The 18,763-nt window shown below is 49.5% G+C and overlaps 1 protein-coding gene across 1 annotated transcript in view; it reads right to left on the bottom strand.

The window, feature by feature from the left end:
• The window catches only part of CACFD1 (calcium channel flower domain containing 1), a 26,901-nt gene continuing 8,138 nt past the window's right edge, over positions 1–18,763 (bottom strand). Inside the window, exons 2-5 of the mRNA XM_015414907.1 lie at positions 10,844–10,916; positions 8,090–8,215; positions 4,142–4,249; positions 1–998 (exon numbers count right to left, since the gene is read on the bottom strand). Of these exons, the coding sequence (XP_015270393.1) occupies positions 905–998; positions 4,142–4,249; positions 8,090–8,215; positions 10,844–10,916 (401 nt within the window). The 3' untranslated portion in view covers positions 1–904. The remainder of the gene's footprint in view (positions 999–4,141; positions 4,250–8,089; positions 8,216–10,843; positions 10,917–18,763) is intronic.

Genomic DNA, 18,763 nt, shown 5'->3' with positions numbered 1-18,763 from the left:
GGCTTTGATAAGACTCCAGTAAACGCCTGCCTCTGGGGAGGATCCTGGTCAAACTTGCAAAACGTTCTATTTTATTAAATAGTAAAAACTGTGTTCTCTCTACATAGCAGTCTCTAGGAGAGACTGAAATTCGTGGGAAAACACACAAATCATGCCTCGCCCTACAAAAAAAAGGCATCTCCTAATCAGCACTCCACCATTAAGTTCTAAAAGTACTAAACTATTTCACTGAACACTCGAAAGAAAGATAATTCTGCAGTGCGCACCGGAACACTCCCTTTAGGGTCCCACATATTATGCTTACTCTGTATGTTGGTCTTAAGACCGTAATAATAAAACTAAACTAAACTCCCTTTAGGGGAGGGGGCAAAGTTACCAAAGTCTGCAGCCCCTACAAGTCACAGCTGTGGGAGACCACCAAATGAGAGCGTGGTTGCTCACAGAATTAGAATTCTGGAAGGCACATGATGCCATCACTCATGGATGGGAGGATACGGCACCCGTTGATCCCAGAAGTACCATACTGAGCCCCCAAACCGGGAGGTTGTCAAGCAGCATATGAAGGGTTGCCTGAGAATACAGCCCAATATTGTGATGAATGGGCTTTTCACCCTATTTGGTTCCAATACAACCTGTGGAGTGGGATGGGGCGAAGGCCCTTAAAAGCTGCGGCATGTTTGATTCACAGTGTTGCATTCGCTCAGTTTTCTGAAAGACGTTTTGAGGAGAAAGGGATTAAGGTTCTTTCTGTCCTTCCTGGTCCTGGAAAGAAAGTCTGGAAGAGCTTCAAAAAAAAAAAGTTCTGAGGTCAGTTTTACCACAGTCGGGGGATTTGCAGGATTCACTTTTTCAAAGTCAGGATGGGAATTACTGCCCCCAAAACGAATCCTTCTGAAGTGGGAGGTCACACTGGCTGCCCTTCGACGGTCCCTGTCAGCCTTTCTTCATTGGTCTGCTTGTGCAACTGCTGCATCCTCGCATACGAAATGGCGTCTCCCCTACAAAAATAAAGGGACACAGTATAGAAAAGTAGAAACCACAAGAAGAATGCTGTGTATAACCTGTTCACCTCAATTAATCTCCCTTATAAATAAAAGCCGAATGGTGGCGGCACTTCTCTAGAACATTCCACACGCTCCAAAATCAGTTTGCTCTCTGATCTGTCATTCAGAGGGACTCCCTATCCCAGTGGTGGTGAACCTATGGCACGGGTGCCAGAGGTGGCACTCAGAGCCCTCTCTGTGGGCACGCGTGCCATCGCCCCAGCCAGGCCCAGACCATCATTAAAGTGTCGATTCTCAGCCAAATATTTTAAGTAAATGAAAGCATTTGGGATTGCTTTCCTTACTTTGTTTGGATCATCTTAAGTTGAGTTGTTTTTTTCTATAGTAAAACCTCAGTATTCAGGTTAAATTGCCATGTTGGCACTTTGTGATAAATAAGTGGGTTTTGGGTCACAGTTTGGGCACTCGGTCTCTAAAAGGTTCGCCAACATTGCCCTATTCACTGGCTGCTTTGCCTGAGTCTCGCCTCCAACATTCTAAACATTTTGCTGTTCCTCTCCCCCCCATAGCTAGTCAGAACACAGAGGTTATTTGCATATGCAGCCTCATTGGCCTTTGCCTCGCAACACAGAGGTCGTTTGCATATGCGACTTGATTGGCTTTTGCCTCTAACATTCTAAACAGTTTGCTGTTCTGAGGTAAAATGTGTCCAATCTCCAGGTGAGGGCCGGAGATCACTCAGAATTACAACTGCTTTCCAGATGGCAAAGATCAGTTCCCTTGGAGAAAATGGTGGGCTCTGTATCCTTATAAGCTGCTGAGGTAGCCCCCATATGACAGCCAATGTGACGTAGCAGTCAGGGCTTCAGAGCACGGGAGAGGCTACAGGTGTGTGGGGGGTGGAAAGCTGAAGAGTGAGGGGAAAATAAAGGTAGGTTGATGATTGGCTGGGAAGGAGATAGGGTTGCCAACTCCAGGTGGGAAATTCCTGGAGATGGGAGGGGTTTCAGGAGCTGTGGGATCTCAGACAGGTACAAAGCCATAGACTCCACCCTCCAAACCAACTATTCCCTTCTGGGGAACCATCATTGCCAATCTCCAGGTGAGGGCTGGAGATCACTCAAAATTACAACTGTTCTTTAGGTAGCAGAGATCAGTTCCTCTGGAGAAAATGGTGGACTCAGTGTCATTATACCCTGCTGAGGTCACCACAGCAAATTGACACTGAGTATCCAAGGCCGGGACACCCGCCCAGATCCTCTTTCTAGAGGCCGTTGTATTTATTTCCACAACGGTCCTTTTTCCTAGTATACAATAAAGTTCGATTTTTACATTAAAAGTGTGTTATTGTATTTTTTATTACAACATCACAATCTTGCAACAACTTCCAGATTTGTTACCTATATTCCATATATTCACATAAATACACAAGCGGCAGGCAAAATACTCTGCATTCAATGATGCTTCAACTGTTTAACAATGTTGCTACAAAGAAATGAATCAAGTATCCAGGACCGGGACTGTCTTTGCCACAAAATTTCATTCCCTCCCATCACAGAATAGTTGACCTTCACTCATAGATTAATACTTGATCTTTGTATGTAGCAACATTGTTACACAGTTGAAGCATCACTGAATGCAGAGTATTTTGCTTGCCGCTTGTGTATTTATGTGAATATATGGAATATAGGTAACAAATCTGGAAGTTGTTGCAAGATTGTGATGTCGTAATAAGAAATACAATAATACACTTCAAATGTAAAAACTGAACTTTATTGTATATTAACTGAGGTGAACGACTTATACACAGTATTCACAGCACACAGGGGAGCGGTGGCACAGGGGATTTATCCTCTGGTTAATACGTCTGAGCTGAACAGAGCTGCTGTCAGTTCTAGCCCCGTGCTGGTGTGAGCTACCAGCCTTGTCCCCAGCTCGCCGTCCACCCAGCGGTTCGAAAGCTTCGGCGAGTAGATAAAATGGGTACCACTCCTTAGAGAGGGTGGGCACACTAAACCCCCCCTGGTGGGGGAGGTGTTAGCCGACGAATGGAATGTCCAGCACGTAAGACCAAACTCTTCGGCATGAAGGAAGCCTGTAATGGGCCGTCCGGCCAGGCGGTGGCAGTGCTGCGCTGCAACTTGAAGCAGTCCGGAGAAAAGCTGACGACATCAAGCCAGGCAGAGGGGAAAATGCCGTTGGAACACGTCTGACCTTACAGCTGAACAAAACTCCCCGTCAGCTGCGAACGTGTGTGATTTAAAGATTATATGTTGTCCTCCCTTGAATCATTGTTAGTCCCGTGTGTAATGGAGTAACTGTAAATCGCTCAGAGCCAGCAAGCTCTGCAGGATTGAGTGATTAATAAATTGAAAGATTTATTATTATTATTATTATTATTACTATCTTGTGGTCTCCCCTACAAAGGCAAAGGACAAGACACTGAGAGTGTGGAGGAGTGGGGAATCAAACCCAGTTCTCCCAGATTAGAGTCCGCGCTCCTAACCACTGCACCAAACTGGCTCTTCAGGGCCAGGGCTCTGAGGTTCTGTAGAGCAGGGGTCTGACTGGAGTCCACAAAACAGCCGGTTTGGAGTTGGCCACTGGGGGTGGAAAGTGCCATCATGCTGCAGGCATCTTACGGCCAACCCCAGAGGGTTTTCACAGCAAGAGACATTCAGAGGTGGTCTGCCACATGGCCTGCCTCTGCACAGCAGACCTGGTCTTCCTTGGTGGCCCTCCCATCCGAATACTAACTGAACACTGGCCCCGCTTAGCTTCTGAGATGACACTTGGCCTGCGCCATCCAGGTCAGGCCACTGAGTGCCTGTCAGTCGCTGGGTCTCTTGCAAAGAACGCCTGACTATGGAATCTGGTCTGATCCTGATGCTCTTCGTCTTCAGCAAGACTGCCGAGGATCATTTAGAGAGATTAGCTGTGCTTCCAATGTTCAGAGACACACACTCACTCCTTCTACAAACCATCGCTAAAATATCAGACCTGTAAAATGGACATCCAGGCTTAATGCTCTTTCCACACACACACACACGTGAATGCTCACACAAACATGAACACACACACACACACCCCATTTCACTGCAAAGGGTAAAGGGGCAGGGAAGTCAGCCTTCTCTTACTTTTTGCCCAGGGCCGAAAGTCCGTACAGCACACCTGTCGCAAACGCAATGGCATTGCCCAGCAAAGTTGTCAGAGTCAGGCTCAGTATGACTGGAAACACAGCCATCCTGGACAAAGAGAAGGAACAGATGAGACCCCCGGATGGCGCCCAGCTGAAGACACCATCCATACACAATGGCAGGGTGGGTCAAATATGCACTGTCCACAGACAATTTGCCCAGACGTTTACCTTATAAAAACCTTCCTGGCCCAAGAAATCAGGCAGGGATGATGATAATACCCAACTCGAATCAAATTTGTTTAAGAAAAAAGAATCAGGATGTAAAGTCCATCACAGTTCTTCTTTTTATTTTAAATATCTCATTGTCTTCCTAACAAACATACTCCAGGTAAGGTGCAGGGCAGTTTAAATAATAAACTACCCAATATAAAATGACAATTTAATACAAGAGTCTGAATTTATTATGCTACAGCAAGTATAGAGGGGGGAAACAATAGCAATACACATAAACAACATGTGAAGAATAAAATAAATCTGATTTTAAGACAACAGAAAACTGGACTAGCAGAGTAGCTAAGCACGGTCGGGCCCTCACCATCAAATGCAATGTTACTGGTCTACCTTAAAGGATTGTTGTAAGCCCTGTGCGCATCTTTGGAATTTTGACACAGGGTGAAGGACACAACAACAAAATGACTGCCACAAGAGGCAGAGCCAACCACACATTTGCTGCCCCGGGAGGCAGATCCACATGCATAGGGAAAGCCCAGAGGCCGGGGAGAGTGGACTGCCAACCTCCAGGTGGCTGAAGGACCACGCCTATTACATCTTGTTTCGTGTATAACTTTATCAAAGTGGGTAACACTGAAATACCTATATCTAATCACAAAAATAAATTCTATTATCAGTATTAGCAAAAGAGTGACAGAAGGCTGTACATACAACTGGCTGTTATATAATACTAGTTGCAAGGTTCGTTGCGGAAAGAGATGCAACGAGCTCTAGAGAGAGACTGCCCTGGCGAAGGAGAGCGCCGCGGCTCCCCGGCTCTGAGGGACGCACCCACCAGGTGCTGGAGTGGCGGCAATGGAGGGAGTCCTGGCAAGACCCATGGGCCGAAGCAGTCGCGTGGGTGCGGTGGCGCCCTGACCTGTTGCTGGCAGTGGTGGAGTGGCGACGAGTGGGGGAGTCCTTCTCGGGCCTGTGGCCCAAGCAAGCCGGCGCTGCCTCCCATCGGCTGTGGCACCACCATGTTCCCTTGTGGGGCCCATAGGCTGAGCAAGGCCGCGGCGCCACCGGCGCTTCCTGGCCTCCATGGCTTGCCGCCTCCCAGCGACTGCCCTACCTGGTGGTGGAGCGGCGGCGAGTGAGGGAGTCCTTCTTGGAGCTGCTGCCCAAGCAAGGCGGCGCTGGCTCCAGTCAGGCGCAGCACTGCCATGCCACCCTCTGGGGCTTGCATGCTGAGCAAGGGCACGGCGCTGCTAGGGCGGCGCCATTCTCTGCCCGCCGGAGCATCCTCCCATCCATCAGCTCTCAGCACACTGCGGCTGACAGGCTGGGCGGTGCTTCTGTGGGCGGGACGAAGGCAACGCAGCCAGTGGCCAGGGATCCCTTTCTGACTGGCAGCTGAGGGACCCAAAGGCTATGGGGGAGTGTGAAACGTTGAGGCAAGAGGGACATGAAAATTCATTTATATGTAAGGAGAGATACTTAACAATATTAATTCATTTGGCAAGCACACTAGTCATATCTCATAGTCACATTCATCCATTAATGTGATGTAAATATCACTCTTCCTACTCACTTATACATATCTAATTGCTGCCAGCCGGCTGTATGCCAGACCTGCGTCTTAAAGGGACAAAACCCATATGCAAAGGCAGAATGCCCTGAGGAGGAGAACAACCATATAAGGTTTTACAAGCTTTTACCATTTCAAAAATCTCAGTAATTACTGCCAGCATGACAAGTCATTTAACAAGACAAAACCATTTTACCAGGGACAAAATAGTTAAGGGGAGAAGAATACCATTTGAAAAACCACATCATTTTACATACAAGAAAACCATTGCTTTACGCCCATTATCAAAAGGAGGAAATACCAATAGAAAACCAACATGATTTTTCACCAGAGAAAACATTACGCTGCACAGAAATTAAACAAGCAAAAAAACCTTACAAAATGGATCTCAGCTGTGACTATGAGATATGACTAGTGTGCTTGCCAAATGAATTAATATTGTAAGTATATTATATAACAGCCAGTTGTCTGTACAGCCTTGTGTTACTCTTTTGCTAATACTAATAACAGAATTTATTTTTGTAATTAAATATAGAGATTTCAATGTTACCCACTTTGATAAAGTTATACACGAAACAAGATGTAATAGGCATCGTTCGTTGGTGTAGATGGCGTTTGAATTGCTTCCAGTAAACTGAATATTGGAAAAAGAATTTACAAGTCTGTGAAGAACTTTTTTTAGCACTATGCATCACGGTTCGTTTGCTTCCTTTCAACTTCCATCCCGTGATCTCTCTCTTTGGTTTGCAACCTCCAAGTGGCATCTGGAGACTTCCTGCGGCTATGACTGATCTCCAGATGACAGAGATCAGTTCCCCTGGAGAAAATGGCTGCTCTGAAGGGTGGACTCTGTGACATTTATATCCTGTGGAGGTCCCTCCCCTCCCCAGCCTCCACCCCCCAAATCTCCATGTAGTTCTCAACCCAGAACTGACAACCCTGTGGGGAGAAGAGGGGTGATTTTAAAACAGGCACTGGGAAAGAGGAGTGGGAGATGACAGAAATAATGTTGTGGTGGCAGTTGCCACGGAAATAACGTTTTAATCTGCACCCCCAATTAGATCTCCAAAGGCCAATCAGAAACCGTGCTGGGCAGAGCCCCACCTGGTCCCGCCCACTTTCTAAAAACTCCTGGCGGGCACCAGTAAACGGTGCCCACGGGCAACACCTTGGGGACCCCCTTGCTGTCAGGACCCCCCCTCGTTCTTTCAAGTTCCATCAAGGCCTTTGTTTGCACTCAGGAATCAGAACAAACCTCCCCTTGTCCTGAGCGACACAGCTCATGTCTGACTGAAAACTTCCTGGTTTGTGAAGCCTCGGGTCAGATTCCCATTGGCCACACCACTGCAAATGTAAACTCGACTTCCTTGATTTTGTGGGGAGGAAAACTCCGGTCTGCCAGTGAGGCGCCTTCCTGGCAGCGTCCCAGCAGACTGGAACTTTCAGTAATTGTGCTCTGCACATGTGAGGGGAAGAGGGGAAGGGAAGAGGGAGGGAAGCGTGGCTGGCTGGGACATCTGAAAGAGGCCTAAGTGCTGTTATTACTGAACTGCCGAGAACAATTAAACTCCTCGGTCTCTCTCAACAGCTGGCCTTTGCAGAACAGTGCCGGGGGTCCTTTGTCTAGATGACCCCAGAGGTCCCTTCCAACTCGACGATTCTATGAAAGGCCAGGGGTTTCTGCTGTCAGGGCTGCTGTGCTGCTCTTCTGACAACTTTTAAGATTTAATGCGTTTATTGTTTTGCTGTTTTTAGCTATTGCATATATGTACGGGGGTCCTTTGTCTAGATGACCCCAGAGGTCCCTTCCAACTCGACGATTCTATGAAAGGCCAGGGGTTTCCGCTGTCAGGGCTGCTGTGACAACTTTTAAGATTTAATGCGTTTATTGTTTTGCTGTTTTTAGCTACTGCATATATGTAAGCCGCCCTGAGCCTGCCCTGGCAGGGAGGGTGGGGTAGAAATCAAATCAAATAAATAAATAAAAACTTCGTAAAAGGCTGGTGTTTATGAAGTCCTTCGAACAGTCAAGAGGCGGAGAGAAGCGGCCCCCACCCCCTGGGCTCCCGCTCGGGATAAAGTCCCTCCCGGCAGGCACGCCCTTCCCCCAGGTGCTCAACCCTGCTCTCTGGCACACTCACTCACCCACAGTAGAAAAGGGCTTTCTGCCAGGGGCGGAGCTTATCTGCCCTTGCCGACACAGCATTTGCAAACTCGACAAACTGGCAGCAGAACGGTGCTTCGCAGAGGAAGAGAACGAAGGCATTCAACCTTTGGAACGAGAAAACCAGACTCAAAACCTGCACAAGGCCCATCCTTCCTGCCTCTACATCCACCCTTGTGGCCATTCAATTTCCCCAGCAATTAAGAACCGTCTCCCATAGGAACCCAGCCATGCGCGGCGGTCATCTTCGGAGGCCCCTCTGAGGTTAGATCGGGGGCAACTGGAAAGGGGGCCTTCTTAGTCGTGGCACCAAAACATTGGAGAGCCAGTTTGGTGTAGTGGTTAGGAGCGCGGACTCTAATCTGGGGGGACTGGGTTTAATTCCCAGCTGCTGGTGTGACCTTGGGTCAGAGCTGTTCTTTCAGGAGCAGTTCTTGAAAGAGCTCTCTCAGCCCCACCTACCTCACAGGGTGTCTGTTGTGGGGAGGGGAAGGAGATTGAAAGCTGCTCTGGGACTCCTTTGGGTAGTGAAGGGTGCGGTATAAATCCAATCTCTTCTTCTTCTTCAAAACATTGGAACTCTCTCCCCAGGGACTTTCGTCTGTCTCCCTCTATCAGCATCTTTCGCCAGCAGGTGAAGACTTTTTTGTCTTGAGAGCCAGTTTGGTGTAGTGGTTAGGTGCGCGGACTCTAATCTGGGAGAACCGGGTTTTATTCCCCACTCCTCCACTTGCACCCCACTCCTCCACTTGCACCACTTGGGCAAGCCATAGTTCTGATAAGAGCTGTCCTTGAAAAAGAGCAGTTTCTGTCAAGAGCTCTCTCAGCCCCACCTACCTCACAGGGTGTCTGTTGTGGGGAGGGGGAGGGAAAGGAGTTTGTAAGCCGCTCTGAGACACCTTTGGGTAGTGAAGAGCGGGGTATAAATCCAGTCTCTTCTCTTCGTCTTCTTCTTTGTTTCATCTGGCATACCCACAATAACTCACTGGCCTTCCTTCTGGTTGTTTACAATTTTTTTAACTGAATTATTAAATCTATTTTTAATTGTTCAAATATTTTAATTTTTTTATGTTCACCACCTTGTGGACCCTGATTGTGTCTCCTCTGCCTTGAGCAGGGATGAACGTAGTCCTAAAATTCCATTATGAATCGCTCAGGATAGCCCAATCTTGACAGATCTTGGAAGCTAAACACGGTCAGCCCTGAGTTACGACTTGGATGCAAGACGTCCAAAGAAGTCCAGGGGCACTACACAGAGGCAGGCAATGGCAGACCACCTCTGAATGGCTCTTTCCTTGAAAACCCCTCTGGAGTTGCCATAAGTCAGCCATGTCTTGATGGCAAAAAAGATGAAAGCTGACCGAATAGCCCTGGAAGTTAAGCAGAAGAAGAAGAGAAGAGGAGACTGGATTTATACCCTGCCCTTCACTCGGAGTCTCAGAGTGGGTTACAAACTCCTTTCCCTTCCCCTCCCCACAACAGACACCTTGTGAGGTGGGTGGGGCTGAGAGAGCTCGTTCAAGGACTCAGGGACAGCTCTTGTCAGAACTACGGCTTGCCCAAGGTCACATCAGCAGGTGCAAGTGGAGGAGTGGGGAATCAAACCCGGTTCTCCCAGATGAGAGTCCGCGCACTTAACCACGACACCAAGCAAGGTTGGCCCTGGTTAGCACTTGGATGGGAAACCTCCAAGGAAGATCCAGGGTTGTGATGCAGAGGAAGGCCATGGCAAACCACCTCTGCTTGTCTCTTGCCTTGAAAACCCCAAGGGGGGGGGGGCACCATATGCCGGCTGCGACTTGATGGAACTTTTCACCACCCCCTGCTTGCTGCTGCCCCTTCTGCTCACTGGATACCTGATTTCCAGGGCCTTTGCAACTATACCCCCCCCAAAAAAAAAAAGATTTCAACAGCCAGCCAAATCAAGAAAAGAGAAAATAAAACAAGGCCAAACCATGGAGAAAAAGTGTATCCCTTCGAGCAAAAAACCTGAAGAAGGCCAAGGGCAAGTGGTGGTTCTACCAATTGGTCCGAAAACTCAAGCCACTCACTCAGTCGCTGGGCATCAAAAGGACTACGTGGGCTTTCGCAGGAAGCTTCGTCAGCCCTTAAGCAGATCAGACAAGGAAAGCCCTGCTGGGTTGGACCAGGGGTCCAGAGCGGCCAGCATCCTGTCTCCCACAGCAGCCTAGCTAGGCCAAAAACTCCCCCCCCTCGCTGTTGCCCCCAGAGGCATGTCTTCCTCTGAAAATGGGGGGAGGGACCTTTAATATTTAATTCAGACAATGAAGAAAATGGCCGTGATATATAATGAAAATATATATTTAGACTGCTGTGTTGCAGTATTTCATCAACAAGTAGTCAAGATGTACACATCCACACTAATGGAATTTACATATACTCTAAATATGTATTTTCATTATACACCACGGCTGTTTTCTTCATTGTTTGCATCCTACCCGTGATCTCTCTGGTGTTTCTACACAATATTTAATTCAGAGCAGAGCTAGGGGTGGGAGGGAGTGGGCAAGAGGGGGAGGAGTGCTGGGGAAACGTGGCCAATGGGCAATCTTGCCTCCAACCGGCTTGCCTCCAATCGGCCCCTGAAAACACCCACCTTTTCCCGCCACTCAAGCAGACCCATGTTTGCTTGTTTCACATGCACCACACTGGTCCGCCACCCTCAAGATCAAGAGAGCAAAGGAAACGCAGCAAGGGGACCCCCAGTTACTTACATCATCCAAACTCCAGCTGCTATGTTGAGAGGATGGACGGTGATGCAGTTGAAGAGGCCGGCTAAGGCACAGGCTGAAGTGGGGAAAAGAGAGAGAGAGGGGTAGTCGGAGGAAGGGCAACTTCGCACGGGCACAGGATTGAGCAGCTGGCCAAGATCAGGACATGCTAATCAAATTCACACTGTGTTCCCGGACTTCCCACTACTATGTGTATTACGCAACCTGTACACGTTAGCCAAGTTGGTCCCATCTCCTGCACGTCTTAGCATTTTTCAGAATTGATTCTGCTTTGGCCCGTTCCAGAGCCACAGGCTGGGCAGCTGTAAGGAGCCCTCGCAAAACTTCCTCAGTATCTCCAGGGGCTCCTGGGACTTCACCAGATCTTTAGCACCCACACGCCTTGAAGCAGATCCCTGCAGCCATCAGGACTAGAAACTTGTTGTTCTTAAGGTGAAAGCAAAGAACGTCGGGAAGTTGGATTCTGTGCCCTGTATTATATTCTGTGCCCCTGCCAAATTACAGCATGCATCCAGCCCAAGTCTTGGGCAATGAACTCAGCTCAGCCGACATGAGGCAGGTTGAGAGCTAATACAGTAAGACAGAGTACACTGGGGAGACCTGGGTTCGAATGCTACTCAAAGTCAAACCAGATGAGATACTGCAAAATATGGAGAAAGTCTGTGTATGGCTCCCTGGCATGTTTCTTCTTGGCAAATGTAAGCCACAATGTCACCTAATTTGGATCAGGTCCACAGTTTTTAAATGTATTTTAACTTTTAATGTAGGCCGCCCTGAGCCTGCCTTGGTGGGGAGGGCGGGATATATAAATAAAAATAAAGACATTTCTCACCCTCCCCTCCTCATGCCTGATCTCTGTCGCAGGAGGAGCTATTTGCCCTGTCGGGAGGGGACTAGGAGCAAACCACCTCTTCCAACAGAGAAAAGCTTCTAAGCCAAATGCCCCCCCAGAGGTTTACTCACAGAGGACAATCAAACTAGAGTCTAGACACCAGATGCTGTTTTCAAGCCTCCCCTAAAATGACACAGGGTCTCTCACACCCCCACTGTAGGCAAGCCCGTAGCTACACTGAAGCATTTCAGGACATTTCAGGGCCCGGCCCCCCAACTTCCATCTAGCCCAGGCCCACCACTGCCGCTCCTTCCTCAAGCACGGCTTGCTTCTCCACTGCTGCTGCTGCCCCCTTTCCCAAGCGAGTAAATGTGCGGGCCAGGTTGCGGCCTGAGAGGTTGAATTTCTGGCCACAATGAGGCCAGCGTTTGTGTCTGGGGCTTGCCGGCTGGCCGCAGCACTCCCAGGGCTTCGCTGGTGGGGCAGGATTGCTCAAGATGTGCACAAACCCATCTCGACCAAAAGCCAGCGAGGTGCGTTCACGCCAGCCCGGGTGAGGCGAGGCTGTTTCGTTTTGTTCTACCGAGGCGAGCCGAGAAGGCCTTTTTCGTTTTCCCACAGGCTCAGGCAAGTGCAGGGTTTGACCCGAGCCCTGCAGTGTGATCCGGGGAGGGGGGGGGAGAAGGGGGACGATGTCTGTTTGTATCCTGGTCTCCATTCAGGAACAGAGAAAACTTGGTCGCCTGTCGCTCCTCCATCTGAACAGGGCTAGGGATCGCAGGCCGTCGCTCCAAGAGGGAGAATGAGGATTTTGGCGTTGGAATGACCTGACCCGTCGAGGAATTTGGGGAGCAGGGGGAAAACTAATTCAGTGTTTGGGTCCCTTTTCTCGCAGAGGCACACACCACGGATCGGGCCCCTCGGCACCCACATCCAGCCTCTTCACCTCCCAGCGTGAAAGTGTTGCTTGGATCTCGCCCCCCCCCCCAAATTCCCAGCCAGGAACAGAAGTTGTTTCACACTGGGGTGGCGGCGTGGGGGGGGGACCATCTGGAGCCAGTGGCTTTGCTCCTTCCCTGTAAAAAGTCCCAGCCCCGGCGGTGGTGAGACCCATCAGGACTCCAGTGGGCTGGGGGAAAGGCTGCAAAGGGAAAGCGAGGCTCCGCCGCAGAGGGAGCAGAAGAAGCCGAAGGCAGGACAGGGCTGTGGGGGCTTGCTGGTCCTTCTGCCTCCCTCCCTGCAGGACCAGGCCAACCAGCGCCAGGCTGCTGCACTCAGAGCCGTCTCGCATGCCCGAGTGCTTGGGAACAGTGTTCCCTCTAAGCTGAGTTAGTGTGAGCTAACCCACAGATTTTTTGCCTCTGGCTCATACATTTCTGTCCTCGCTCAGGAAGGATGGCTCCAGAGCAAACTCACTTATGCAGGAGCCAAATCGCTCGCTCACCACTTTAATGGCAGTAGCTCACAAAGTAGAATTTTCGCTCACGAGACTCCACAGCTTAAAGGGAACACTGCTTGGGAACTGCTTCCATTCACATTTACTTAGGAGAATTTAGCAGTCGCTTTGACTCCGAGCGGTTTACAGGTGCTTTAACTGGCGAGCCTGAGGGTTTTTTTAATTTTATTTTTTCTGTGATGTCAGTGCCCCCTGACTTATTTAAAGGCCCCCTGAATCAAAAAATCCTGGCTACGGGCCTTGCACACGGAAGCTTATACCCAGAACTGAACTTTGTTGGTCTCAAATGTTGTTCTTCTCCCAGAAAGACTGTCAGCCTAACTTCTGCCCCTGCTCCTATGCCATGAAAAGCAGACAATCCACAGAAATCTAGCAAGTAAAACTTTCCTCAATAGGGAGATCAAGGTAAGTGTGCCCATCTTGGGCTACTGTTGGAGGCACAGCAGCCAGGCCAGTTCACAAATGCCCAGCCCTGGCAATGCTGTGTTGTGCAGCCCCCAAACCCCCCTCCGCCGTGGGATCTGGAATGGAACGGAAGGTGCTTGCTAACAGTTTTGCTCCAAGCCAGGCCCTCATGAAACTTGCACAGGCTCTCCTGCATCCGATACTCGCTCCGTTCCCTTTCGATTAGCCAGCAGGTAACTTTATCCACTAGCAGAGAGGCGGCCGTGGGCAGGGTTTGCAAGAGCCTCGTCTGCTGAATGCACAAAGATGCACCACCACCACCACCCCAAAACAAAAACCATCACCGGGGGGGGGCATGGGAGACTCCCCCCCCCAGGCTCCTCCCTGAAACTACATGCATGGTTGCTGGGCAGGGGGCAGGCAATCGGCACCAGTTTGGGGCTGGGTCCTGAGGCTTCAGCTGCAGCCCCTCCTCTGCTAGCCAGGCCCAGTTTGGTCTTGGGCACGTTGCTCAGGCCCAGGGGAGGAACCTTCTGCTCATGTGGGGGCCAGTTCTTGCCAAGTCCGGGCACTGGAACAAAAGGCAAAGTATTCCAGGACTGAAACGGGCTTCTGGTCTAGCTTCACTAGGCTTAGAAAACACAGACGTTCACAGTGGACACTGCCAATGTCTTAAGCTGGAGGAAGCAGAGGTGATTATCCGCCCTGGGTTGGGACGGCCTCCCATGCCCAGGAGGGAAACGTGTCTGAACATGGCATTCTTGTGTCAAGTTCTCCCCTCCCAGATGCAAAAGCCCCGCTCCCCGTGTCAGGACAGCAGCAGAGCAGAAGCCCCCCCCCAAAAGAAATGCCCCTGGCTGCTGATGGGGAAGAAACGCAACACATCCAGCTGGACGAAGAGTTCTGCAGGATGCCCCCATGAAACTGGAGCAAGAGAACAAAGTCTGAGTTCAGGGGCACCTTGAAGACCAACCAAGGTCAATTCTGGGCAGAAGCTTCCATGTTGCCTCTGCCCTTTGTCCCACGACGCTGTGACCTTTTGAGTGGACTAAATGCAGCTGGGTATAGAGTGGATTGCCCTGATCCGAATGGCCCAGGATGGCCCGCTCTCAGCAGGCCTCAGAAGATAAGCAGAGTTGACCCTGGCTAGCACTTGGGTGGGAGGCCACCCAGGGAATCCACAGAGGCAGGCAATGGCAGGCCACCTCTGAATAAGAACATAAGAACATAAGAGACGCCAATGTCGGATCAGGCCAAAGGCCCATCCAGTCCAACACTCTGTGTCACACAGTGGCCAGAAATACCAGGTGCCATCAGGAGGTCCACCAGTGGGGCCTCTTGCCTTGAAATCTGGAGCGCTCAGGAGGGTCGGCCCTGGTTAGTATTTGGTTGGGGGAGCACCAAGGAGTTCCAGGGTTATGACGCAGAGGCAGGCGATGGCAAACCACCTCTGTTCGAGTCGTGCCTTGAAAAAACCCCTGGGGGTTCCCCATAAGTCGACTGCCACTTGAGGGCACTTTCCACACACACACACACATATCACACAGATGTTGTTTCTATTATACACACACGACAAGGGTTGCCTCCAGTGTTCCCTCTAAGCTGAGTTAGTGTGAGCTAGCCCACAGTTTTTTAGCCTCCGTCTCACACATTATTGTCTTAGCTCAGGAAGGAGGGCTCCAGAGCAAACTAACATATGCAGCAGCCAAATCGCTCGCTCACAACTTCAATGCCGGTAGCTCACAAAGTAGAATTTTTGCTCACAGGGCTCCGTAGCTTAGAGGGAACATTGGTTGCCTCAGCTCTTCACACAGGGCCAACCGCCCTCCTCCTCCTTGCTTGGGGTCAACCTAGGCACGGTGATCTTGTTTGACCCCCACATGGCTGCCTTGGTCTTCCCTTTAGAACAGGAAGTGTCCAGAAGAGGGAAACTGATCCTTCTTCCCAAATCCTCCTGGCACATTACATACGTAGTCTTTATTTAAGTATTTAAACCCTGTTTTTCTCCCCAGTGAGGATCCCAAGTAGCTTACAATCCTCTGACCCCTCCCCATTTTACCTTTATAACACCCACTCTCTGAAGTAGATCTGACCAGCCTGATGTCACCCAACCAGCTTCCGTGGCAGAGCAAAGATTCAAATCTGGATCTCCCAGATCCTAGCCTGACATTCGAACCGCTACACCACCCTGGCTTTGGAGCTCTTCTCTGCAGTGTAGCTTTGCTCCAGGATCAGAAATGTGCCGGAAGCAGACGTGAGGGTCGGCTTGTCTCCCCCCCGGTTGGGGGGGGGCTTAAAAATTAGGCTCTCCTCTCCACCTTCTGCTATATTTCTCGAAGAGAACAAAGATGAAAACAACTGTGATGTAGTATTATGAAAATATATTTAGACTGCTGTTTTGCAGTGAATAGTGTTTCTTCAACAAATAATGAAGATACACAGTTTTGTTCGTAGCCAACAAAAGGAGGGATGCTCACAAGATACTTTTGCAGGAAAAGGCCAAGTAGATATTTCGCTTAAATTCACTCTCTCCTCATGGACTAAACTTTGAGTTAGACTCAAGTTATTTCTTATAAGACATCTATTTCCTCTGTGTGTACACAAGCTATTTTTACAGGTAGTAGTCAGGTTGGATATTTCATTTTTATTCACTCTCTCCTCTTGGATTAACGTTTGAGTTAGAGTTCAGTAGTTTCCTATTAACAATGATCTCCTCGGAATGAATAAGACTTGTGAACAATGACTCCATGATTTGTATTAGGGCAAGTCTGGGCAGCATAAGTTTTTTTCTTTAAATGTGCGATCTCTGTTTTGCCACCTGTTAGTAATTAAGATAGTGTTTTTATGTAAAGGGAGTAGTTTGTTAGGATATTATGACCACGGAAAGAATCTGTTTCAAGTGGGAAGAATGTTGAGGGTTAATTCACAGATTAGAACTGTGTAAGTATTTTTAACTTTCTGGTAGGCATTATGGAGTTTGCATGCATGTACTAGTGACAACATAAGAGGGTCATTTGATTGTAATTGTTTTTCCTCTCATTCAGTGACATGTCAATTAATGTTACTTACGCAGCACACTGAGAAAAAGCTGTCATGTGAAACGGGACTATATGCAAATTCCGTTGTGTGTATGTGTACATCTTATTTGTTGAAGAAACACTACTCACTGCAAAACAGCAGTCTAAATATATTTTCACAATACTACATCACGGTTGTTTTCGTCTTTGTTCGCATCCTTTCCGTGATCTCTCTGTTGTTTCTACATATTTCCAGAAGGGGCAGGCACACTGTGAGAGAAAGATGGCTGCCCTCCGCCCATCACTAACCTTGGGTCTGTCCCCAAAGGTACACCCCGGACACAACTGACTCTCTGATGAGTACACCTGCAGGATACACCTGTTCTCAAACACATGGCAGTCACGTTCACCTGTCCACTTTTTCAGATGGGCACTTACAAACCTCCTCCTTTCTATTCTCTCCCTCGGGTTCCACATCGATGGGGAGATCAGCCTGGCCTGCGCTATGGGCCAGATACCCAAAGGCTCCTGGTGCTTTTCTCTTTTCCTTCTTGCATGTGCTGCACTTAGTCGGTTGTAAGCCTGTCTGTAAATATTTGCAAAGAATATTCTCCGGCAACGGGCTTCCCAGCACACAGTTCTGCAAGATCTGCCTTGCCTTCTGTTCCTTATTTACTTATTACACATTCACATTCCGCAATTAAGAAGAGCACATCTGCCATCAGTCTCCTTCACTACATTTCCCCCTGGAATTAAACCCACACAAATGATGGCCATATTATAAACTAAGGCTGCGGTCACACAGAGCATTAGCCACGCTACTGAGACGGATGGTAGGCGGATTTTCTGGGTGCGATCACACCGCAACATCTGGGAAGCGTAGAGCTCCCATGGCGAACCCAAGGCTTCCCGCCGAAGACGCGGAGTTAAAAACTAGTACCTCCAAGGTACTAGTTTCCGGAAACCACGGGGCAAGGGCTGGCGTCTGATCGCGTTTCCGGTGGTAGTCCGTGGCATCCGGCGCCCGCCCATGTCCCGTCACAAACAGCTGGGGGTTTTCCCAAGTCTCCACAGGATGCGCACAAGCACCAAATGGCGCATGCGCACGAAGAGGAAAGCGAAAGTTCCGTTGCTCCGCAGAATCGCGCATGCCGTTGGTGAGATCGTGCTGCGCCGCTTCTTTGCCGCGCTTTTCCCCCGGGGCAAACCGCCCCACCTCCCCCCCCCCCCGGAATTTTACGGCCCGTGTGACTGGGACCTAAGCTTGTTATTCCAGTTTTGTCCTTGCATTTGTCCAGCAACTCTAATATGCTGTATGCTAATTTGCTGCTCACCATCCACCTATATGTATGGACTGGTAACTTCCATTTCAATGTATCTGAAGACGTGTGCCTGCACACGAAAGCTCATACATTAAATAAACCTTTGCGGGTCTCAAAGGTACCCCCCTGGGCTCCAACTTAGTTCTGCTGCTTCAGACCAACACTGCTGCCCCCACCTGAGTCTATAAGCAGTACAGAAATAGTCATGGGAAAGAAGAAATGCATTGCAAGGATGAAATATTCTAATAAGTCCCGCTACTATTCAGCTACTAGTGAGAGACCCTTATTTTGGAAGCCTTCAGGTGAGGAGGGAGGGTTGCCCTCCAGGCCAACTGTCTGCTGACTGGGGGCACTGTGGCTGGCTAGTAAGGCTGTGGTGGAATTTGAACCCAGCTCTCCCTCTGAGTCAAGAGCTATGATCTACAGAGCCCTTTGGCCAGCAGATGGTTCGACAGGCTTTCAAGCATGCTTTATACAACTTAATTGCACCAGCAGACTTGTGAAGCAGGTCAGTATTACCCCAGCTTGGCAGGCTGAGCGCAGAGGGACCCCACCAAGACAGCACTTACACCAAAGGAAGGACGGGATCCCCCAAAGCAAACTCCAACCCATCATCATCTGGACCTGGAAACACTATGAGGCCGAGAAGCAAGAAAATATACTACATGCGGGTCCAGCATGTGGCTTTGGAGGGAGAAGACAATGAAGCTGCCTGCGACTGAATCAGACCCCCCCTCGGTCCATCAAGGTCAGTCTTGTCTACTCAGACTGGCCGTGGCTCTCCAGGGCCTCGGGCGGAGGTCTTTCACATCGCCTTCTGCCTGGTCCTTTTAACTGGAGATGCCAGGGATTGAACCTGGGGCCTTCTGC

The sequence above is a fragment of the Gekko japonicus genome, unplaced genomic scaffold (assembly GCF_001447785.1).
Source record: "Gekko japonicus isolate JY-2015 unplaced genomic scaffold, Gekko_japonicus_V1.1 scaffold2812, whole genome shotgun sequence".
In the NCBI taxonomy this organism is placed as follows: domain Eukaryota; kingdom Metazoa; phylum Chordata; class Lepidosauria; order Squamata; family Gekkonidae; genus Gekko; species Gekko japonicus.
Note: the sequence above shows the minus strand (reverse complement) of the source record. Positions and strands in the feature narration are given on the sequence as shown.